Here is a 24,000-nt window from a genome sequence, read left to right on the forward strand (position 1 = left end):
GAAGGTAGAGCGGTCCCGCGTTCTACCGAAGTTGGGAATGTGTGTGTCGCACAATGAAAATGTTTTACCCCTCTGCACGTGCCTTTGAATGACCACAAAAGCTCTGTAAATACTGACCTTGGGGTTACGAATAAATTTCAGGGAGTGGGTGAATTTGTATTCAGGGAACACGTGAATCATAAAGATTGACTGTATGAAGGCATTAATCTTCCCCCAACAACCCTATGGGGCAATTACTTTTATTGTCCCCAGGTAACAAATAAGAGAAGGGAGGCACAGAGAAGTTGAGTCATTTGCCCAAGGCCACACAGCTGGTATGGTGGCAGGGCTAGGATGAAAACGTAAGCAATCGGACTCAAGTCTCTACCACAGCAAAGACAACCTCTGAAGCTAGCCAGATGCTGAAACGGGCAAACTTAGACATTGCTGGTAACTCACAGAACCTTCTCAGAAAGTAATATGAAAATAGAGAAAATGCCATATGCTTGGTCTTTCCCCAGTAAGCCCATTTCGGCAAGACATTCTTTTTTTTTTTTTTTTTTCTTTTTTTTTTTTTTTTTAAGAGAGAGAGTGCGCATATGTGCGTGAGCAGGGTAGGGGCAGAGAGAGATAGAGGGACAGAGGATTTAAAGCACGCTCTGAGCCCGAGGTGGGGCTCAAACCCACAAACTGTGAGATCGTGACCTGAGCTGAAGTCGGACGCTTAACTGACGGAGCCACCCACGCGCCCCAAATCATTCTTGACCAGGAACAATGCTCGGTGCTTGGTCATAGCAAAACCCAAATGTCCAAAACCGGGGAAGCAGAACCTGAGATCTCACGCAGCTGACGTCATTGCGTAGAGTGTGTCCAAACACGAGGAATTGCTTCTGATCGGTGGAGGGCGAAAAAGGCAGAATCAAAACGGTATGTGTGTGGTCAAGTGCAAAGTTGGAAAGAAGTGTGTCTGTGGACCCAGAGTGGGAGGTGATAAATGTGAGAATGCAATTAGCTGTTGAGGTAGGGTGGTGGCATTATGGGCGATTTCTTCGTTTGCTTTTTAAATGTTTCTCTAGCTGTTGGCACATCCATCTTTTCAACAATCGTGGCAGGAACATTTATTACCGACTTCTTATCTCCTGCCAGGCTTGGAAGCCTGGGAGATGATTGTCGGGCGGGCAACAGCATAAAACAGAAGGAAAACACAAGTAACTAAGAGACGCTTTCCAAACACAGCAATAGTTGGAGTCTCTGGAGCAAACAGTCGGAGGTTTCAGTGGGTGCCCGGCAGCCCCCAGGGAGAGAGCACGGGGAGCCTGAGCCCGGGGAGGCCCAGAGAGTGGAAAGTCTGAGCACCCGGCCACAGACTGCCGGCCTCGACCTCCCTCCGGAGACCGCCCTGTCTCCTGATGCTATCCTGGTGGCTATGGTGGCATCCGTCACCCAGGATCTGGGACTGGCACTCGTGTGCGTGCTTCTGTATTTAAGCGGGACGATTTATGAAAATGTGGATTTACGAAACTGATAAATGGGGAGATAATTATCGAGAGTGTGAAAGGGATCGCTAAAGGAACTCCCTACTGCAGCTGAGCCTTCGGCGATACTCAGGCGGCACCAAAGAAAAGTGGTGGTTTTGTTTTGTTTTGTTTTGTTTTTAATTGATAGCCTGCTTTGCATAAAAAGCTGCCCTCGGTGTAGACGACTGAGGATAATCAGATTCAGCCCCTGCCCTGTCGAAGACGGAGCCCCTGCCACCTGTGCCCCATCACGTTCTATTCTCCTGTGGCTCACTGCCTCACCCTACAGGATTCTGTCTGTGTGTCTGTTTATTCTCCCTTCTGACCGCCAGACTCTGACCCCCAGGCACGGGGTCCACGCGGAGTGGAATTCTCTCCATACTTATTTCTGGAACCGGCGGCTTCAAGGCGCCCAAGGTCTAGCAGGGGAGACAAAACATGGATGTGTGTGTATCCTGACAGCCGCCGTGGACCCAGTGCCCATCACAGGAACCCTTCCTGTCTTAGCCAGTAGTGACCTGTGGGGGCCACCCTGAGGAAGCAGGGCACCCTGAGCTAGCACCGGGTGTCATGAGGGAGTGTGACGGGGGACATGAGGGGGTGGTCAGGGCACACGCAGGGGGCCAGCTGGCGAGAGGGTTCAGCCAGGCTCCAGGGGCAGTCACCTGGGTGTGACTGTGCCGGGGTTAATGGCTGAACCACCTTGGTCTCAGAGAGCTGTGGCCGCTGTGTGACCAGGCTGGCCACAGCGGCCGTTGGATCTCAGTCACCCCAGGGGGCACTCAAGGATTACCCGGAGGTCAGCTCCGGGAGAAGGTGTGTTTAACATTCAAATGACACCTGGGTGCCTAATCCTTCACCGGTCCTGGGATTAAGGTCCTACCATTGGCCTGTTTTATAGATGAATTTGCCCAAGGTCACAGAGCCCAGGAAGCAGCCAGGATTTAAATTCTGGTCCCGAGTCCATCTCCCAGCCACTGCTTCTGGTCTCCTCGCCAGGCTAGCATACCACAGGGGCTCTGAGCTAGCAGAGCGGTGGCTCCCACCTGGGGGCTTCCTGGAGGTGGTGGCGTTTGAGTCTAGCCTTGAAGGATGGAGAGGCGAAGGGCAGTGGTGCAGACCGCCTGCTGTTCCTCCCAGAGCCTGGGTGCTCGCAGGCTCGGGTGTTCGCCCTTTAGGCTGTCAGCATCCCCCATCCGCGTGGGGGGAAGTGGCAGACTGTGGGGGACAATGCTTCGCCCGGGGGAGGCTCTGCCGGTTCCTCGGCTTGTGTGACCTTGGTTGGGCAAGTCCCGCCACCCCCGGGGCCTGTTCCCCTTCTGCAAAATGAGCCCCAGAATGCCTCCACCTCTTAGGAATGTCATGAGGATGGAGTGGGGTATCCGGCTGAGGCTCCAGCTCAGAGACTGGTCCATGCCAAGCCCCGTCGGATGCCAGCTCTCCCCTTCCTTCTCTCTCTTTTTAAATTTTTTTTTTAAATGTTCATTCATTTTTGAGAGACAGACAGTGAGAGACAGAGCGTGAGCAGGGGAGGGGCAGAGAGAAAGGGAGACACAGAACAGAACCCGAAGCAGGCTCCAGGCTCTAAGATGTCAGCACAGAGCCCCGACGTGGGGCTCGAACTCGCAAACAGCGAGATGCTGACCTGGGCCGAAGGCAGACACTTAACCGACTGAGCCCCCCAGGCGCCCCTCCCCAGCATTCCAGCCCTTGCTCTGTTGTGAGTCTGTCAGGCATGATGACATCTTTCATGAAGCTGAGTGACCAGAATCACTAAGTGTCCTCCGGGACGGGTTGTGCAGGGGTGACCCAGGGCAGTCACATCTTCCCTACCCCTCCCCCGGTCCTCTTGGAGCACATGGCCATTTTCTGCTTCCTCTGGTGCAGTTATAAATAGGTGGCCTTGTGCTCCCCTGCCACCCACCAGGGAGTTCCTCAAGGGCAAGGGCTGTGGGGTGAACACCTGTTCGTTTTTCCTCGCCAGCTACGCTCCCCCACCTTCCAAACCCAGCCCCTCAGATCCCCTCTGGCAACTGCCCCGTTCCTTCCCTTACTCCGTGTGGTGTGGGTGATGCTCACTCACTCCACCACCCAGCTTAAGGAGGTAGCCGAGGAGTGGCCAGTGAGGCCATGGCACCTCACAGGCACAGGGGAGGCCTGGCTCGGGGCTGGGGCCGGAGCCCTCCTCTGCACTTCGGCCGGAACTATCAGGAAGGAAGTGCTCTCTCCTTCTCGAGGCAGGATGTCAGCGTGGGGCCTCCAGTGGCTGCCTTGGTAAAGAAAGTACAGACCTGGGATGCCTCCAACATGAGCTGAGTGCCTGGATACAGCTATGCCTGAAGCCAAAGTATTATCCTGGGCTTCTTTAATTTCATGAGCCAGTAAGTTTCCTTATTGTTTAAGGTCCATTTACCTTGGGTTTCTGTCCCTCGGACCTCAGGAGCATTAACTATAAAGCGTGTGCCCTCCTCAGCACAGGGTTCTCCTTCACACTGGTGGCAGTGCTAGGCACCGAGAAGGTACTCGGCGAAATCCTACCGGCTGTGTTCTGGGCCCGCCTCTCCTAGGGACTTGCTCCAATGATCGCACAGCCCTTTCTCAGGTCACAGGCAACCGCATAAGCAGGCTGGGTTTGCATCTCCCTCTATGCACAGGATAAAGCCCAGACACTGGTTCTCCACCGGGTCACAGAACCGGACTCCCAAGTAAACTGCAGTTTATTTCTGCAAAACCCCTCGCGGTGAAACTGGCAACCCCGGCAGGTTTCTCTCCTGCTGAGTACTTATGACCACGTCCGACAGAACGCGAATCCGAAAGTACGGCCCGGCCCCACCACTTCCGGGGGGTGTTGCCTCCGGCTTTCTTTTCTGTAAAATGGGTGCGATGGCTGCACCCACACCTCATCGGGGAGGGCGAGGATAAAATGCAACGATGGGGGCGAGGTTCCCGGCGCGCAGGCGGCAGCCCAGAAAAGGCGCCTCGAGAGCAACGCCCGGTGATAGCTCAGGGGGACGCCCCTCCTCGTGCCTCCCTTCGGACGTGTTTCCAGCTCTACTTTCTGAGTCCCTGTCGTCAAGCCAGCTCCCTGTCGGTGACCACACGTTCCCCCAGTTTTACGGCAACTCCACGCGGACACGTTTCTTCATTGCCTTTGTGCCGCGACCTTGTCTCTGGATACTCCCCTCCATGCTGTCGGCTCGTACCTCTTTGGTCACAATCTGCCGGTTAATGAGAAGCAACGTGCTCCTGAGAAACCACGACCCTGTCCCCCAGGGCGAGTCACGCGTGTGTGACCCAACGATCACCCAAATGTTCAGTGGCACCATCCGGTCTGCCAGCCATGGAATACAAACATCCTGCTCCGTGGCACTGATGATGATAAAAACCCACGTTGGGCTAACGAGCGCGAGCCTCCCGCTATGGTAGTTTGCGGTCGCCCCTGGGCTGGGCAGACGAGCAGAGAGCAGCCGGGCACAGGGGACGCTGCCTGGCATTTCTGGCTGTGCCTCGGGCCTTGATCCGTTCAAGGGTTTGCCACTAAGGGTCGTACTGCCTCACTGGGGGGCAGCTGGCGACTTGGGTGGGTGCTGTTAGAGATACTGGGGGTCTCGGTGGAAGTTAGTAAAGGGGCCGGCGGGCAGGAACGCTGAGCTATAGAACACGAAGGACTAAACCTGTGCATATAATATGCCACCAGGGCCCTGCCTGACGAGCACCGGGAGCCCCACCAGCCAGATGAGGGCGGGATGCACATGCAGGGTGACAACCCCCAGGCTCTCCTGCCTGCAAGACCCCAAGTTCATTCCCAGAACACAAACGCCCAGATCAGGGCCCCCTCCTCCTCACTCACGCCTGATCTGTTTTAGAGGCCCGTAGCATTCTTGTAGTTGTTTTGTGGGGGTTTTTTTGTTTTGTTTTCGAGAAAGAGAGAGAGAGAGTACAAACAGAGCAGGGGCAGAGGGAAAGAGAAAATCTTAAGCAGGCTTCACGCTCAGTGCAGAGCCCGACACGGGGCTCGATCCCATGAGCCTGGGATCACAAGCTGAGCCAGAAACAAGAGCCAGAAACGCTCAACCGACTGTGCTACCCAGACGCCCCCGTTTTGTGTTTTAATCTGAGTGCATTACCAACATTTTAAAACTCAGGAGATTTCACAACACAGAGCCAGACTTCCGGCTTCTCCATCAACCTCGGAGGATACGGACCCCTGGACCCGTGTGCCACACACATCAGGTGGCCTGAGCGGAGCAGCATGGGAGTGAGAATTCCAGGTGCCCACGGTCTCCACCGAGCTGGTTTTGCTCACTGCCATCCCGCCCTCCGAGCATCTGAATTTGCGAACCCGGCCTAACGCGAGGCCCGGGGCCTGATGAACTTGCACAGGCCCTGCGAGGGCGCTGAAGACGGGACACCTCTTTCCAACCGGACCAGACCGCTCTGCCCTCAGTCACTAAACACTGCCTCCACCGCTGTGGGTTTTTTTTTTTTTCAGGAGCTAGCCCTCCAGAGTCAAAATCAGTACGAACTTAACTTTCAACGACATATCGACCAACTTCAAACACAGACGGAAGGTGACTCCACCTTTATCTCACGGGGCAGGATTACAGGCTCAGGTTTCAAGGGGCCCGGCAAAGCCTGTAGGATCACAGACTGGGCTCTTCAGGTGACTGAGGCCCAGGCCCTGCCGGGTTCCGGCTTCTCGAGACAAAGCCACCTCCTCCCAGAACAGGAGCGGGGAGGCGAGAGGTGGTAGTTACGGGGAGAGCAGTTGGCTACAGCTCAAAGATGCAATTAAATCAGCGGATGGAGAACCGGGGGCTGGGACTACAGCTAAAATCCCAAGCCCCTGAGTGGAGGGTGACTACATACCATTCCTACGTGCAACAGAGCCCAAGTGCTGTTAAGCAATCTAAATAGGGTTTTTATGGGGCTGCCGTTGAGCAGCTTTATCTTACCGGTTCCTCTGCTGAAGCAATATTAAATACTCATCATGCTTCTCATCAAAGTCTGGTACCATGTCCTTAGTATAACCCTGAAAGGAAGAAACAGAGCAGTGTGATATCGGAATGCAGGGAATTGTTTACTGAGGCAGGAGAGGCCGAGAGGCAGAGGCGAGCTTGACGAGGGCCCAGCTCTCTGGGCGCGTCGCTCTGGCGACCCAGAGCCCCAGAGATCGCCTGATGGCCCGGTGGGCCTTCCGCGTCCACAGCTAACAGTCTACAGAAAGCAGGAGGCTGAGTCCCCAGCCTCAACACTGTCCTTCCCTCCCATGCCCTCTAAAATCGGACTAGGTTTGAGCTTTACCGTTTTCTCCACACTCATTATTTATTTATCTGAATGATCATAATCAGATGTACCCCAGATCTGTTGTTTCAGGAAGGATCTGATTGTTCTCTTGCCACGGCAAGAGAAACGCACGCTTATTTAAAAAAAAAACCCAGTCGCTACAAAAACATAGGACCCAGACAGTGAAGGCTCCTTGAGGAGCAGACACTTGTGGTTTTATGCCCCCTTTTCAGGCAACAGAACTCTGGGTTTCCTTCAGAGAACCCTTCGGCCCCTTTTTTCAGTTCACTGGCTTCCGGAGATGCCCTTGGAAGTTCCTTTGGTCTGCGGCTGAGCCAGGGCCCATGTCGGGTGCTCGAAAGTCAGCTCTGGGACGTTGCGGATACTCTTCGGGGAAAAGCTGTTTTCTTTCCACGGGGGTGCCAGGCTGCTGAGACACAGGCCTGGAACTGTCTGAGAACGAGGTCAATGGGGAAGACAGCAGGCGTGAGAGATGGAAAGGAGATCCCTAATGTCATAACCTGAGACCCTGGGTCCACTCATGTATGAACAAGTATCTGGACAATTCAGCTATTGCTTGAGAAGTTTCTGCTGAGTTTCTGTCATGTGCAGCCAAAAGAATTATGTCATATATACCACAATCTGACCATTAGAGATAACCCCTATTACAATTTTTTACAGCTTTATGGAAGGATAATTCAGGTAAAATAAACTACACATATTTAAAGTGACATATGTATATGCCAGTAAAACCCCCATTATAATTTGATACATATACCCTTAGATGTTTGTCTTTAGAATATACGTATATATACATATTTATAAAATACACATGCAAACACAGACATTCTTTTTTTTTTTTTTTTTAAGTTTATCTATTTTTGACAGAGACAGAGCGAGCGTGAGCTGGGGAGGTGCAGAGAGAGAGAGGGAGACACAGAATCGGAGGCAGGCTCCAGGCTCCGAGCTGTCAGCACAGAGCCCGACGTGGGGCTCGAACTCACAGACCACGAGATCCTGACCTGGGCCAAAGTCGGATGCCCAACCGACTGAGCCACCCAGGCGCCCCTACAGACATTCTTTCAAACAAAAATAGGATCATCCTGTAAACCACGCTTTGCCATTTTCTACGTTTCTTAAATAACTTTTTTTGCCAAGGGATGGATTAGAGAGGCAATATCAGCTTGGTTCTAGTCACAAGTTACATGGATTAAGTTTTAAATGGCAAGTAAGACATTTGTAATAGAAATGCAATTTGTGTGAAAATCCTAACTACGACCATGGGGAGAAGAGAAAATCCCCATCATTCTCTTCTTCTCAAAAGCTGGCTTCAACACCATTACTCTACCACAACCCCATCCACAGGTGACCCATAACCTCCTTAACCAAATATAATAGCTCTTCCCACACTCATCCTTTCTAGCTGCTCTGGGCCAGGGGGGACTGCTGACCATCCCCCTCCCATCGTCCCCAGATTCTCCTCCTTCAGCTTCTGCAGCTGTAAATGAGCCTCCCTCCCCTCCGATGCCTTGTCTGACTTCCTTCCCCCTTGGCCCCAGTTGGGGATGGTCACTGTTTCTGTCCGTGTCACCCTTCTGTGTCTCCCTCCTCCATTTTCTCTTTCCAGAGGAAAGAGGACATTTTCAGGGAACCCAAGGTCACTCCTGGTCCAGGGCTGACAGTCCGATCCCCCTTTCTTGTCCTTTTTCCTTTCTTTAAAAAAAAAAAAAGTTTATTTATTTTTGAGACACACAGAGAGAGCGAGCGAGAGAGAGAGCGTGAGCACAAGCAGGGGAGGGGCAGTTAGAGAGAGAGGGGGACAAATAATCAGAAGCCGGCTCTGCACTGACAGCAGAGAGCCCGATGCGGGGCTCAAACTCACGAACGGTGAGATCGTGACCTGAGCTGAAGTCGGACCTCTTCTCTGTCACCCCCACCACACCCCCCTCTCTCGAGGTCCACCCGGGGACAGGATGAAGTCCTCCTCATCTCCCATCTTCTTTCCTGTTCTGATGTCCCTGAAGCCTCTTGAGTTTTACCCGGGTTTTCCTGCTTGCTCATCTGGCCAAACAATCAGGAAGTGGGGACTAATAAGGAATTTAAATAAACAAACTAGCAATAGCTGACCCCATTCTCTTATTTCCCTGGCTTCCTGAGATGCCCAGACAGGGTACTTTGTCCTCTCTGGGACCCAGCCCTGCCTTGTCCTGAAAGGGAGAAACACTCGTACACCATCAGCCCTCAGAGAGCGGGTTGCAGGACAACGGGTCTGGGGAGGATTTCTCCCTCCCTTCCAGAATAACACGGGTCTGAGGCAGACAGTTCATGAGCATTTCCATACACATGATTCTCCTTTGATCTTCGAAGGAGCCCTGGAAGTGGTTATTATTACCCCATTTAAGATACAAAGAAACCCATCTCATGCATCTTCCCGAAACACGCATCCTACTCCGTGGCAATTTACATAACCATTTTGAAATATCAAAATGACCACTGATGTACTATGGTGTGGAATGAACAGTCAATGACATTTTAAGATGAAATACGAGATGACAAAGAGATCTCAGCCTGGGATGGGCTGCCCGGGGCCTTCACCTCAAACCCCCCCCCGGGAAAGCATTTATTCGCCTCTGCCAGGAGAGAGAGGTCCTCACAAAGACTTGAACGGCCCAGACACGTGTCCAGCCAAACTTCTCACCAGCCCCATGTTTCTCAAATGCTAACTGATGTGCCTATCAATCACCTGGGGACTGCGGAGAAACTCTGACTCGCAGGTTCTGACTCGGTAGGACTGGGGAGGGCCCAAGGCTGCATTTCTAACCAGCCCCCAGGCAATGCTCTGGGGCCCACGTGGAGAAGCAAGGCCCAAGCCCAGACCACCTCTAATCGGAAGGTCTCTGAACTTGAGCAGGGAAGAACAGGAGCTTGGAGACCAGGCCCGGCGCTGGGTCCCCGCACTGACATCGGTTTACTCCCCTGTTAAAATGGAAGTAATAACAATACCTGTGTGGTTGCCTTTTTGTCTCTTGCATAGGGTTAAACATGGGTGGGAAACAGTAGCAGTGGAAAGGGCTTAGTCCAGTTCCAGCATTTAGAATGTTCTCAGGGAGGGGCTCCTGGGTGGCTCAGTCCGTTAAGCAGCCGACTTTGGCTCAGGACGTGAGGTCGCGGGTCGTGAGTCCGAGCCCCACATTGGGCTCTCTGCTGTCGTCAGCACAGAGCTGATTTCGGATCCTCCGTCCCCCTCTCTCTCTCTGCCCCTCCCTGGCTTGCGCGTGCGCTCTCTCTCTCTCAAAAATAAACACTGGGGCACCTGGGTGGCTCAGTCGGTTGAGCAGCCAACTCCTGATTTCGGCTCAGGTCATGATCCCACAGTTCGTGGGATCAAGCCCCCTCCCACCCCCGTCCCTGCGGAGCCTGTCTCGCCTTCCCTCCCCTCTCTCTGCCCCTCCCCCACTCGCGCTCTGTCTCTCAAAATAAATAAACTTTGAAAAAACAAACAAAAAAGAGACCTTTCTCTGTGACTATTAGTTACGCTTACATTCGTAGAGCTCCATTATCTAAGGAGCGCTATCTCAGGCTACTCCCCATCCAGGCTCATTCCATTGTACTCCTTTATGCAGAAATCCACCCCTGTCCTCTCCAGAGCCCAGCTGAGTTCCCAAAGTCTCCCCGAAGCCTTCCCTCGCCACCCTCGCCCCCCGCTCCCTGCAGCTCCAGCAGCTCGTGCTGAAACCCTGCAATTAGCGTTAAATTACATACAATACAGTGAGAAACAGTACATAATTAAGTGCTAAGTTGTTAGCATTTAACTATGTATGTTGCTCACTAATTATCTGGGGATTTGGAGACTTTGGGGGGTGAGCCCTGAACTCTGCTACCTACCTTTGGGGAGCCTCAGTTGCCACGTCTGTAAAAGGGGGACAATACTGTCTACCTCCCAGGGCTGCTCTGAGGATCAACTAGGAGACAAGCAGGAGTGTTTCAGGATCCTTCTTATTGATTCCACAGCCGGACGATCAAGTCTGGGGCACAGTCGCAGCCTCCCAGCATGCAGCTCTAGGACGATCGCCGCTAAGGCTGACCGAGCGCCACCACGGCTCACCCTCACTGCAGCCCTGGTCAGACACCAGATGCTGACTCCCCCCCGACCCCGCGCCGCGCACTTCGCTTTGCCGAGGCTTTATTCGTCCGGCTATAAAATGGAGGCGTTTGCATCCAAGGCGCCTCGCGGAGGTGTGAGGACCTTGTAAAGTGCCAAGTTTATCATCGCTGTTTTTCAGCAAACATTTATAAGCGCTCACTGCGTGGCTGTTACATATGCAATGAGGGTTTGACAAAAGCTTGGACCCACTGTGTGTACTCGCCTATCAGCTGCACCCGACGGCCAGTCAGGGACCCGCACTGTGTGGTCCTACTGTGCACCGCGTCCGGGGAACACGCACTAGCCAGGGGCCCCTAACAGCGGGGATGTGCAGGGGGTTCTAGGAACATGTATTCAGTTGAGTGCACAAGGGTATTCTTCTGGGAAGAAAGTCCATAATTTTCATCAGATTACCAAAGGCATCTGAGCCCCCAAAAGGGAGACAAACGATCGTAACAAAATGTATAAAATGGGATGCCAAGGTTTTGAAGGAGGGACCTGAGAAGGCTCCCAAGGGCATGGCCAGGCCCCAGTCTCCACAGAGAAACAGTAGGAACCCCCAAACCTGACCACTTCTCTCCACCTCCCGGCCACCACCCTGGTTCAGCTCGCCCTCCCTGGCCTCCCGCTCCTGCCCTCACCCCTGCAGTCTGCTCTCCCTGCTACAGCCAAGGGGTGCTGCTGAAAGCTGAGTCCAATCATGTCACTCCTCTACTCCAGATTCTGCATGGGTCTCCGAGGCCACCAGGCCTCTGCTCACGTGTCTGACCCACCTCCTACTGCTCTACCCCTCCTCCCCATTCCAGTACCCTTGACGTTCAGCACGCTCCCTCCTCAGGGCCTTCGGATCACCAGTGCCCTGGCCCCCTCCCCAGGCATGGGGTACTCTTCTCCCAGGTAAGTACCCAGGCTGCTCACGCCCTTCGAGGCTTGCCTCACATCTTACCTCCTCCTGTCTCCCTGGCCACCCTGTTTATAATTGTGAGCTGTGCCTCACACCCCCACTCCCAAGCCCCACTAACACACTATTTTATCTTGTTTATTACACCTTTTAGGTATTGATTCCATGAAGGCGGACTGGGTCTGTTTCGATCGCTTGTGTATTCCAAGCCACCAGGACAGTGCCTGGCACACACTTCGCCCTCACTAAATACTGGTTGAGGGGCGCCTGGGTGGCTCAGTCGGTTAAGCATCCAACTTTGGCTCGGGTCATGATCTCGCGGTCTGTAAGTTCGAGCCCTGCATCGGTCTCTGTGCCGACAGCTTGGAGCCGGGAGCCTGCTTTGGGTTCTGTGTCTCCCTCTCTCTCTGACCCTCCCCCGCTCGTGCTCTGTCTCTGTCTCTCTCAAAAATAAATAAACATTATGGGGCGCCTGGGTGGCTCAGTCGGTTGGGTGTCCAACTTCGGCTTAGGCCGTGATCTCCTGGTCCGTGAGTTCGAGCCCCGCGTCGGGCTCTGTGCCAACAGCTCGGAGCCTGGAGCCTGCTTCGGATTCTGCGTTTCCCTCTCTCTCTGACCCTCCCCTGCTCATGCTCTGTCTCTACCTCTGCCTCTCTCTCAAAATAAATAAACATTAAATAAATAAATAAATACTGGTTGAATGAGTGAATAAATAAGGAGACACATGAGCTGGGATTTTAAAGTTGAAACATTTCCTGGGTCACAAGGAAAGGGAAAGGCATTCCAAGCAACAGCAGCGGCACTGGGCAAAAGTCTGAAAAAGCTTGACGTGTTTGCGGACTGGCCAGAAGTTGGGTCTGACAAGAGGTAGGTGCCCAGGATGTGCGAGTTAACTACGGCTCAGGGTCTGAGGAGTTTGGACGTGACACGGAAGCAAAGTGTCACTGCCACTACTATGAGCCTCATCGTCTTTATCCCTGATGCTGGCCCTGGAGACAGTGCAGAATCTTATCGGTGGCCATACTATTAATTCTCTTTGGGGGGAAAAAATGGAATTGGAAAGAAATGCCAAGAATCAGTTATGTTTAAAGGTGCTCGACCGCGTCTGTATTTCAGGGATCACAGATTCCTCTGCGGCCGGGATATTGGAATTCTTTCTGAACAGGGGTGATTTAGCAAGCGCCAGTACCCGCTGCATTAACAAGCGGCTGAGAGTGGTGGAGTTGGTTTCCAGGGCTCCCGAATGTTGGGGACCTAGCCTTGCTGGTGTCAGGTCCCAGCAGAGAACAATTACTTTGGAGGGTTTCATAATGAGGCTGTGAAAACACTGTGTCTGGGGGCACGGCAGGGGTCCTAGAGCACTTTCACACACCTGAGTTCCTCCACCTCCCCCACCCTGCCTCCTCTCCGCACCCCCCCAAGGCTCCTGTCGCACCCCAGGGACAATTTAGGAGGCAAGCCCATGCTCCAGGTTACAGGGGCCTCGCTCTGCGGGCAGCCTTAGCTGCCATTTATTATGCTCTCTGCGGGTGCTTATTGTGGCTGTCTGCAATAATGCTATGGTCAATAATGCTACGCCCATTTTACAGAGGAGGAAACTGAGGCTCTGAATGCTGGGGCAAATTGCCTAACGGCCACAAAGCATCTAAGTGGGGCTAATACACATCTGTTGTTTGTGTCAGCTCAGCATCTATTCATTTCCTTCTGGTTACAACACCTCGATCTTCCTCTGGGAAACCACCTCTCCTCCACTCCCCATCCATGCAGTGTGGATGGAAACAGCACCCCCTTGGTGGACACGTGACCTAGGCCGGGCCAATCAGGGTATTCCATCTCCCTGGCCATGTGATCGGCTCAGGGCTAGGTGTGCGTCCCAAGCCAGGCCGACAGACTCAACTAAGGGATTGGCTGAATCGGCTGGAAAAGTCCCTGGGCCTCTTGCCCTGGAATTATTAGCTGATAGGAGCACAGAGTACCAGGGAAGGAGTCATTGTTGTCAACTGATTAGGTTCACCCTTGTGAACATCCTTATATGTTCCATGGAGAGATCTGTCCAAGGGTGACAGCAACACGGGCAGCCGAATTGAGGACAGAAAGAGACCACATAGAAACTAGATCCTCTTAACCGTGTTTAATCCCCCATATCCAGCCATGCCTGAAGCCAGCCCTACATTGGACTTTTTAGTCACATTTCTTTCTTAACTGGAGCCACTTTGAAGTGGAGGGGTGGGGAGGCGAGAGAGAGAGAGAGAGAGAGCTAGAGAGAGAGAGAGAGAGAGAAAGATTTACCCCTGAGGGAATTCTGGGTGGCACAATGGTAGAGCCAATACTCAGGGCTGTCTAAATCCCAAGTCTCACCTAGGGCTCAGAGAAGTGTTTAGTTAGAGGATTCAAATGATACCTTAAGGAATGTGCCCGATGATGACCCACAGTAAGAGATGATCCAAATGTATCTCAGAGTACGAAACTCCTATTCTCCCTTCAAAACCCAGCCCAGTACCAACTCCTCCGTTCTCCTAGTGATTCTGTTCTTTATGTCCCCATGTTGTATAGTCGTGAGCCCTTAATGCATATCACTTGAATGGAAGAGTGTAGGTCTGAGCTTCCTTTGTACTGTTCTTGCTAACATAACAGGTGACCTCCTATCCTCAAAACAGGAACCCAAAATGCTCTGCATTCAGGAGGCTACAAAAGAAGCCTAAAGCAACGGCTGATACTGCCCCCTAGGGGTGGAACAAAATACGGCAAGGCACCGCAACAAAGATTTGAGTTTCTCATGCCCTGGGCAGACGGGGTAACAAAATCACAAGCTACACACACACCAGATGGATAATCAAAGGAAGAGTTTGGGTTATTTCTCAAACACCTTGGGCTTACATTTATCACGTCACTGACCTGCTATGTACCATTCCTGACTGGTACCAATCATACGGTACCAATACGCACCCGGAGATTTTATCCTTGGTTCCAGGGCTTGTAGAACGTTAGGGCAGATCCAGAATCCAGGATTTCCTCCAGGACTCCAGGACCCAATAAGCTGTACCTTTGTAAAAATGCTTTCCTTACATGCCTATCTAAATAAATATCCCCGTACGTATCTGCTAGAAAATAATGAACATGTCTTTTTAACTCTCCAAGAAGTGTTCTCGTCAGACTGCAACGTGTATCATGAACTGTCTTTCAGGCCGGCAAATCCAGGTTTTCTCTTTTTAATCTGCAGTGGGTTTACTTTAAAAAGGAAACTTTATATTAATGCCATAAACGGAAAATCAGGATCACTGGCCATAAATAGAAGGCAGACATAAATACGGACCTACTAAAATAGCACATGGTTTACGAGCCACCTACAGAGCCGTGGAAGCATACAAGCCACACGCTGGGAACCTCCCCACAACCCTGCAAGGTGGACGGCACTGACTTCCTTTTACAAATTCATTTGCTCGCTCAATATTTGTCGAACGCCCATTCTGGAGACGCGCAGTGAGCACATCAAAGTCTCTGCTGTTACATTCTAATGAGAGGAGACAAGCGATAAAAAAAAAAAAAAAAGAAAGAAAGAAAGAAATAGGTAGTGTGTCGGATGGTGCTAAGCTAAGTGCTGGGGAGAGTGAAAGGCAGAGAAGGGCAGGCGAATGGGGGAGGGGGCCAGGGGGGATGGTGCTATTTTATTTTTTTTTTTAATTTTTTTTTTTCAACGTTTATTTATTTCTGGGACAGAGAGAGACAGAGCATGAATGGGGGAGGCGCAGAGAGAGAGGGAGACACAGAATCGGAAACAGGCTCCAGGCTCTGAGCCATCAGCCCAGAGCCCGACGCGGGGCTCGAACTCACGGACCGCGAGATCGTGACCTGGCTGAAGTCGGACGCTTAACCGACTGCGCCACCCAGGGGCCCCGGGAAGGTGCTATTTTAGCCAGGGGGTCAGAGAAGGCCTCTGGCAAGGCAACCTTCAAGAGAAGGCTGAAGGGAGTGAAAGAGAAAGTGTGGGGATCTGGACAAAGGGGTTTTCCAGGTGGCAGGAACAGCAAGTGCAAAGGCCCTGAGGCGGGAGCGTGATGGCATGTTTGAGAGCACCTAGGTTGGAAGGGAGCCAGGATGGGCTGAGGCTGCTCCCACCCTCCTTCCTGAGGAGAGCTCTGGAGGGGGCTGAGGCTGGCGGTACCCCTGGACGCATCAAGGGAAGAAAAGAGGCCTGCCTGCTTTCGCACTCCTGGGCTTGTGCTAAACTGACTCGGGCAGCTGTTAGCCGTGAGAGCCTCCCAGTCAGGAAGGACAGGCCCCTTGGCCTGCTGGGAGGAGACAGGCAGCCTGGCCGGGATCTTCTCTTCTCCAATCTCTGCTGCCACCACTCGATTTGCTTCGGAGAACTTTTCCTTCTAAGGGAACGAACCTCCCACAGGGTCCATCCATCCCCGGGTTGGGTTGCGAGAAAGGATGCTCACCGCTCAGGCAGAAGCAGCCCCCAACCCCCTGAAGAGGGGGGAGCACTCAGGGGCCTCTTCCTATTTATTCAACAAATATTCCTTGAGCTTCTCCTACGGGTTGAACACTGCGCGCCAGAGACAGACGGAGACGGATGGGGTCTGGCTCCACCACCCTCCCTGACCTCATTCCCACCTCCCTTGCCCCCCACCTCCGCCTAATAGTCCTTCTGGCAGTTTCTCAGAAGCCAAGCTGCTGCTAGAAGTTTTCCTCCTTGCTTGTGGGCACGTGTGGCCCTTCCCGGGGCCTCTCCTGACTGCCCAGGCCTTCAGTTTTTCTCCCCTCCCGGGAGGGTAGGGCCCGTGCCCACACTCACCGTTGTACCTCTCAGCCCCGGACCAGTGCCTGGCACCCACGAGGAGCTCACAGAGTGTTGTGGGAAGGAAGGAACAGAAAGAAAAGAAGGAAAGGGAAGCAGGAAGACCAGATCCCTGTCCAAGAACTTAGCGGGGCGGCCACTGAGAGACAACTGCTTGGATGCCGTGGGCTAAGTGCCACAAAGGGGAGGCACAGATGCCAGGGGCCGGTGGGTAGAGTGAGGAATGCCTGGCATCACTCGGGGCTGGGCAGTCTCTACAGAGGAGAGGATACAGCACTGAATGGTAGGTGGATGGGGGAGGGCAGGGGAGGGCCGGGAAGGGCATCCAGGCAGGAAACAGGGAGCTTATCTTGGGGTTGGGATGGAGAACGCTCAGAGCACCTTGGTTTGATCCCAGGGGGTCTGACATTCCAGGTCTGCTTTAGGCTGGTGAAGGGCAAAGCCCACAGTGCCCGTGACAGGTGCTGGCAGGGGGTGGGGAGGGGGGGAAGTGGGCAGAGAAACCTCATGCTCAAGCCTGGGCAGCACAGTGGGCTGGGAGGCCCAAATTCCATGTCCCCTCACATGCTACAGTTAAAAGTTTTGGAATATAGGGGCACTTGGGTGGTTCAGTCGGTGAAGCGTCCGACTTCGGCTCAGGTCACGATCTCACGGTCCGTGAGTTCGAGCCCCGCGTCGGGCTCTGTGCTGACAGCTCGGAGCCTGGAGCCTGCCTCCGATTCTGTGTCTCCCTCTCTCTCTCTGCCCCTCCCTGACACATCCCTCCCCGCCTCAAAAAATAAACATTAAACATTTTTTTTTTAAGTCCTGGAATATAAAGGAAGCAGTTCGTGTTAGCTCCCTCCCCCCATCCCTCCCCCCCCCCCCCCGACCACGCGGGAGCGTGATCAGTTTCTTCCTTCTCTCTCTCCCCATGTCCCCCCTCCTTCCGTTCCTCAGGTTTGCATCTTTCAGGCTTACTGAGCACCTCCCAGCCCTTGCCAGGACAAGTCCCCTTGCCTTACAGACCTGACAGTGTAGTGAGGGGGGCCGATCCTCAACAAATGAGCCCACCACCAAATGTACGCTGTCTACCATTTCAGTCACCTTGAGCTTTACAGGGGACACGGGACTACGGCAGGGAGGTCAGATGAGGCCTCAAGGGGGAGGCAACACAGAACCCAAATATGAGGGACAAACAAGTTAATTTGCGGGGGGGGAGATGGGAGTGTGCTCCAAGCAAAGTGGACACACACGTGATGGCCATGTGACAAGAAGGCACAAAGAGCAGGAGGGACAAGGAAGCTCTGAGGGGCTGGACCCAGGGGAAGGGGAGCAGAGGATGACACAGGGCCGAGGGGCCGGACCACCAAAGCCACGGGGCCCACAGCAAGGAGTTTTGCCCTCGACCCCGGACCACTGGGGAGCCACATCGGGTTACTGGGGCAGAGGGGGCGACGTCGGAATGAGAGGTTGGAGGTGGCCGAGAGCAGGTGCCGGGAGCAGGTAGGAGGCTGCGGTGGGGGTTCAGACAAGAGGTGTCAGCAACATGGAGGACGTAAGGGGAAGATGTTTTCAAGGGGAAAGGTACGGGACTTGGCGATGGGCTGGAAAAAGGATGGCGGGGAGGGGAAGGTATCGAAGGCTCTGCAGTTTCCGGCCTGTGTGATGGGAAGGGCGGCGCCGTCATTCTTGGGGAGGTGAAAGCTGGCGGGGAGAAGGGCTGACTTTGGCTTGGGGCAGCTGTGTGGAGACGCTGAGGCACCCAAGAGGAGCCATTCATGGGCTGGCAGCTGGGTATAAGGGTTTGGGGCTCAAGGCTTCAGGGCACAGCGAAGATGCCCCTTCGTCCCTGCTCCCCACCCCGGGAAGGGTTACGCCCCCTCTCAGCGGTGTCCCTGACGCCTCCTCATGGACTGCTCTCTGTCGCGGCCCTTATCCAAGCCGCTGTGGACGCAGCCCAGATGACTCGTTCACACCCAGGTACGGGGACCGGTGATGGCTAGCAGCTCACGGCGGGTCCCTTCCCAGGAAAAAAGCCAGGTAATGCTGGGCTGATGCCAAGGGTCCACAGACCCAGGCTCCTCGCTTGAACTGGGGACTCTCTGAAGCACCACCCATCCCCAGAGCTCCCTGTGGGATTACCTAGGCCTGCATCACCATTCGACCCCTCCCTCTGCTCAGCCGCACGTCCCTCGTCATCCACAGGTGCTGTTCCAGAGAACTCTCCCCAGCCAGCCTCCTGCCACACATCTTCCCTCCCAGAGTCCGCTCTCCGGGGGACCAAGACAGCGCATCTCTCCTCCCCCTCCCCGGGCTGAGGGTTGTTACATCAGAGGACGTGGATAAATGCATTTTGGATGATATGGACAATCATGACTCAGCCAGGACTCCTGCCCACACGGTCCCGAATGAAAGTCAGACAGAGCCGAGTCCCCAAAAGCATGGTGGATTCCTCACACCACAGGACCCAATTTTTAATTCTCAAGTATGGTGGCCATGGGGGTGTGCGACATAGGCCCCTCAGTCCTGGGTCTTCGTTCCGCGGCTGAGCGGCCAAGAGGGATGGTCGGGACTCGGCTGTGGAGCCGGATGCCTGGGTAGGAATCCCATCCTGCTTGTGCAAGTGGGAAATGGTATTCGTGGCTGAGTTTCCTCGGCCGTCAAACTGGGATGATGGGCTAGTGGCATAGTTCATGCCAGCCAAAAAGTGGAAGCAAGCCGGCTTGTCCTTCAAGGGATGAATGGAGAGACAGCAGGTGCGGGATAGCCCTACCACCTCACGTGCTCAGGTCCCCGAAAGGATCCGAGGTACTGAAACGTACCCCAGCATGGACGGACCCCGAAAACATTATGCTTCGTGAAAGGAGCCAGACGTGTATATGAAACGTCCAGAAGAGGCCAACCCATAGAGACCGAAAGTAGGTCAATAGTCACCAGGGCCTGGGGGAAGCAGGCAGAGGGAGTCACGGCTAACAGGTACAGGGTTTCTATCTGGGGTGACAGACGTGCTTTGGAATTCGGTAGCGGTGAGGCCCTCACGGCACTATGAATAGGCTCACCACCACCGCAGTATACACTTCAAAATGGTAAATTCTGTGGCATGGGAATTCGATCTCGATTAAAAAAAAGAAAACAAAAACACCAGAAATGGGCACGGCGATTAAAAGCAGCCACCTTACGAACATAAACTGTTCAGGATTCGGCCTGGCTTATGACACGTGCTCGATACACATTAGCAGTTGAGACGACGTTCATGAGACGTCTTCAGAAGTTTCTAGCTCTGACGGCACAACATCTGAACTCACGGTGGACCCCAGCCCCAGCTCCCCGAGCTAACCCCGAAGGCGTCCTATACCCCAGTCAACACCCACCTGAAATCCACGCAAAGGAAAGATGACGTAACTCTTTTAAGGACGCAACTTTCCCTTTCCCGTGTGGGCTGTGGCGGAGCTAAACTCTTTCTGGGGAGAGCAGCTGGGTGTAGGATCTGGTCTGCCTCCAGAGAGGGGCTGCTATCGCACCCTCAGAACAGGCGCCGGGCTGGTGACAATCACAAACGCTTGGACGCGTTGTCGCGGGGTGGGGGGGGGGGGGGCGGGGGGGGGCAGGCAAGGAACGCTGGCAGGCCGGTGGCGGAGTAAGAAGCCCGCTGATAGAGGAGTTGGTCTGCTCTAATAAAAATAGCGTTTTTATAATGTCTCGGCCGGTGTGTTTGTCAAAAGGGGATGGCTTCAAGCTGGTGAGGAAGTCTAGGAATAGAAACTGGCTGGCAGGGAAGACGCCAGGCTTGCAGGCTGCAGGAGAGAGGGGAATTCATCTGTGCAGGAGGAAAGGAAGGGGCAGGGAGTGTCTGTTGCAGCCCCTAAAGGAACCCGTGTCCCCATCCCCAAGGCGGGTTCTAAGAGTGGAAGAGCAGCCCACAGATTCCACGGTCTCTCGGCTTCCTCCCCGCTCCCGACAACCCACGGCCCGCCACACAGATTAAAACCCGCGGAGGCTGGCAAGTCAGATGGTGGCCTATGGGGGGGCAGTATGACCGAAACAAGACCGGACAGAATCCCACATGGCCTCCATCTACTCAGACCCGGCCATGTCACTCCTAGGAAGCCTCCGGAAAGACACAGGTGTCCGAGGAGGAATGTACAAAACGCTAAAGCCCTCCCACTGGAAAACTGGCTGAATAACCCACAGTCTGGCCATAGCATACTGTAACAACAACAACAACAACAAAAGACCTAGGTTTATTTGTAACACCAAGAATGGAACTCTCCCAGACACAGTTCAGGAAGGATGGGCAGGTTACGAGATACAAAAGCACATCGCTGAAGAACCCATTCATGATGGCACCATTTCGTTAAAATACATACACTCCCAAAATACGACATGTAGTTTTTACAGATATCCTCGGGTATACAGAGGCACAAAGAAAGGTCTGGAAGGATGCACGCATGCCAAGCTCCTGACAGCAGTGACAGTCGAGGGGGAGGCCGGGAGTAGGGAGGGGTGGGAATTGGCAAAAGGGATTTGAGCCTTATCTAGAAGGCTGAAAATAATTTTCTTAAGGAACTTGTTTTCAAGCATTATTTGTGTAACTAATGACCTCCACCCACCCTACTTCCCTTCTCAAAAAAGAAAAAAAAAGCAAAAACAAATCAATGGTTCCATATTCCAGACGGAGGAAGCTTGACATGGCTTTCCCCTTGAATTCCAGATTCTCATATCCAGCTGCCTGCTCGAGGTCTTAACAGGTTTTAAGCTGAATTCCTGGTCTTCCCCCTAAAAGCTGCTGCCACTCCTTCCCATTTCAGGAATTAACCAATCTTTTTTTTTTTTTTTAATTTTTTTTAATATTTATTTTGGACAGAGAGAGAAGAGAGTAGAGAGAGACAGGGCAGGAGCGGGGGAGGGGCAGAGAGAGAGGGAGACACAGAATCCAAAGCAGGTTCCGGGCTCTGAGCTGTCAGCACAGAGTCCGACGCGGGGCTCGAACCCACGAGCTGTGAGATCATGACCTGAGCCGAAGTCGGGCGCTCCACCGACGGAGCCACCCAGGCGCCCCAGGAATTAACCAATCTTTTCCTTCCGGTTGCTCAAAACAGAAACTTTTTTTTTTTTTTTTAATTTTTTTTTTCAACGTTTATTTATTTTTGGGACAGAGAGAGACAGAGCATGAACGGGGGAGGGGCAGAGAGAGAGGGAGACACAGAATCGGAAACAGGCTCCAGGCTCTGAGCCATCAGCCCAGAGCCCGACGCGGGGCTCGAACTCACGGACCGCGAGATCGTGACCTGGCTGAAGTCGGACGCTTAACCGACTGCGCCACCCAGGCGCCCCTCAAAACAGAAACTTAAAAGCCCTTCTTGATTCCTCTCTTTCTCTCCCACCCATAGCCGATCCAACAACAAATCCACGTGGCTCTCCCTTCAGAGGGCTCAGGATCTAGCCCGTTCACCGCTGCCCCCGATCCCAGCCACCATCACCACCACGTCCTGCTGAGGTCAAGTCCGTTTGGTTCTGGCCCTATTCTGCTCAAAATGCTCCTCCTCATTCAGACAAAAGCCCAGGTCCTTATAAAAGGCCACAAAGCCCTACACAACCTGGGCTTTACCCCTCTGTCCGTGCCTCCCACCTCCCTGCCCCTCATCCCCCCTAACTCAGCCACGCAGCCTCCTCCCTCGGGAATTTTGTCCTAGCTCTCCTCCCCTCACTGCCTTTAGGATCTGTCCCCTTCTCAGAGAGGCCTTCCTGAGGACCCCCGCTCAGCACTCCCCACCCTCTTTCCCGGCTTTCTTTTTTTCTCTGACACCCTTCCTATTTGACTTACTCATTTGCTTAGTGTCTGCCTCCAGCCACCAGGGCTTAAGCTCCACAGGGGTGTGGACTTGTGTCTGCTTCTTCACTGCAGAATCGACCGGACCCAGGACAGTGCCTGGGACACAGCAGGTACTTGACAAATATTTGCTAAGGCGATGTAGGAATGAGCAAACAAAGGTTTCTCCATTGGCCCCCGTCTCCCCCTTGGCTCCCAGTACATATTCCTGGCTTCGAGCACAATTAACTACTGGCTGGTCCCTCAGACTCCTGCATACGCTCGCGTGTTTGCACCAGTTCTCACCTGCCTGTTACCCCAACCCTCCTCTCCATTCATTATTCCAGGTTCAATGTCATTTCCTCCTTGAAACCCTGGCCAACCCACTTCCCCCATGCTATCCCATTGGCTCAGTTACAGGCTTTCTCCTCTGGACTCCCGTAGTTTCTCGTTGCTCCAGAGTTCATCAACTGCTACCATTTATAGAATCAATGACTCTGTGCCGGCCACATGCAGTTTACAAGTATTATCTCGTTGAATCATTTTAACAGCCGATAAAGTAGGTTTTGGTATCATCTCCATTTTACAGCTATGGGAACTGAGGCACAGAGAGTCACCAGCCCAAAAGTGACCCACCTGGAATCTGAACCTAGCTCTACTGGACTCCAAAGTCCGTGTTTATACTCTTCAGCATGAGGTCCCCACCGTGGCTGCTGAGTGAGTCACTGAAGAAACAGGCAAACGAACCAATCAAGGGTCTCAGAGCCCTGGGCTGGGGCTGGACCACGGTGATGGCACAAGGTGGCTCTTGACACTGGCCGGCCCTTACCGACACCACCATAGAAGCTGTCCTGGGACAACGTGGCCCAGGGCGAGGAGCACGTTACATTGACATGAGCATGTGCATCAGACAAAACCAGGATCAAGTCCAGGTCCCTCTACTTACTAGCCATGTGACTTTGGATCTCTCTTTCATTTGCAAAACGCGCAGGGGGACTCTGGACGTTACCCTGCCCCGTGATCACAGGTGACAGCACTGAGACTCCCACGGGCCACGTCCAGACGGTACGACCCCACCGCGAACTGCAGGCGTCTGGACCGGGAGCGGGTGCCTGACCCAAGTAGGGCCGATAATCCTGGAGAATTGGGACTGACAGGTTCAGGGAAGGTCTGACAGCTCTCTTGAAGGCAGGAAAGTGAACTTGGGTGTTGCTTTGTGGGACCGCTTTCTGCCAGGCGATCTGAGTACGAGAGAAAGCTGCTTTGTACCAAATGACAAGAATCACAGATGCCCACAGTCGTAGAGATAAGAGTCATCCAGAGAGGGTTTTCTGGGACCCTAGAAGGTCGCAGGCACTGGTTCACCATTCTCGACACCCAGGCACATCCCTACCCTTGGCTTCTGTGAGTTCAGCGCCCACGCTGGAGAGTCTCGTAATGAAGTAACACAGTGCTCTGCTAAAGCTAGATTGAGTTTTCTTGTTGTCGTTGTTGTTGTTTTTTAACTGAGTCCTAAGTAATACAAATACTCACCTGGCAGACTTGTTATAAGAAATGAAAGTAATATATGAAAAGCACTTA

General features: G+C 53.4%; 1 protein-coding gene across 7 annotated transcripts in view; it reads right to left on the reverse strand.

Annotated features, from left to right (window-relative positions):
• Positions 1-24,000, reverse strand: part of KATNIP (katanin interacting protein) — a 195,695-nt gene that overhangs the window by 136,742 nt on the left and 34,953 nt on the right. For 6 of the 7 annotated variants that reach the window (XR_007147896.1, XM_047839284.1, XM_047839283.1 and 3 more), the window contains one exon: positions 6,452-6,528. Coding sequence is in view for 6 of the 7 variants with exons in the window: in XM_047839284.1 (XP_047695240.1) it covers positions 6,452-6,528 (77 nt within the window). In the remaining variant the exon portion in view is untranslated. Of the gene's footprint in view, positions 1-6,451; positions 6,529-23,365; positions 23,964-24,000 lie in introns of those variants that run through there. The other variant, XM_047839281.1, reaches the window with a different exon arrangement.

This window comes from Prionailurus viverrinus, chromosome E3 (genome assembly GCF_022837055.1).
Source record: "Prionailurus viverrinus isolate Anna chromosome E3, UM_Priviv_1.0, whole genome shotgun sequence".
Taxonomy (NCBI): domain Eukaryota; kingdom Metazoa; phylum Chordata; class Mammalia; order Carnivora; family Felidae; genus Prionailurus; species Prionailurus viverrinus.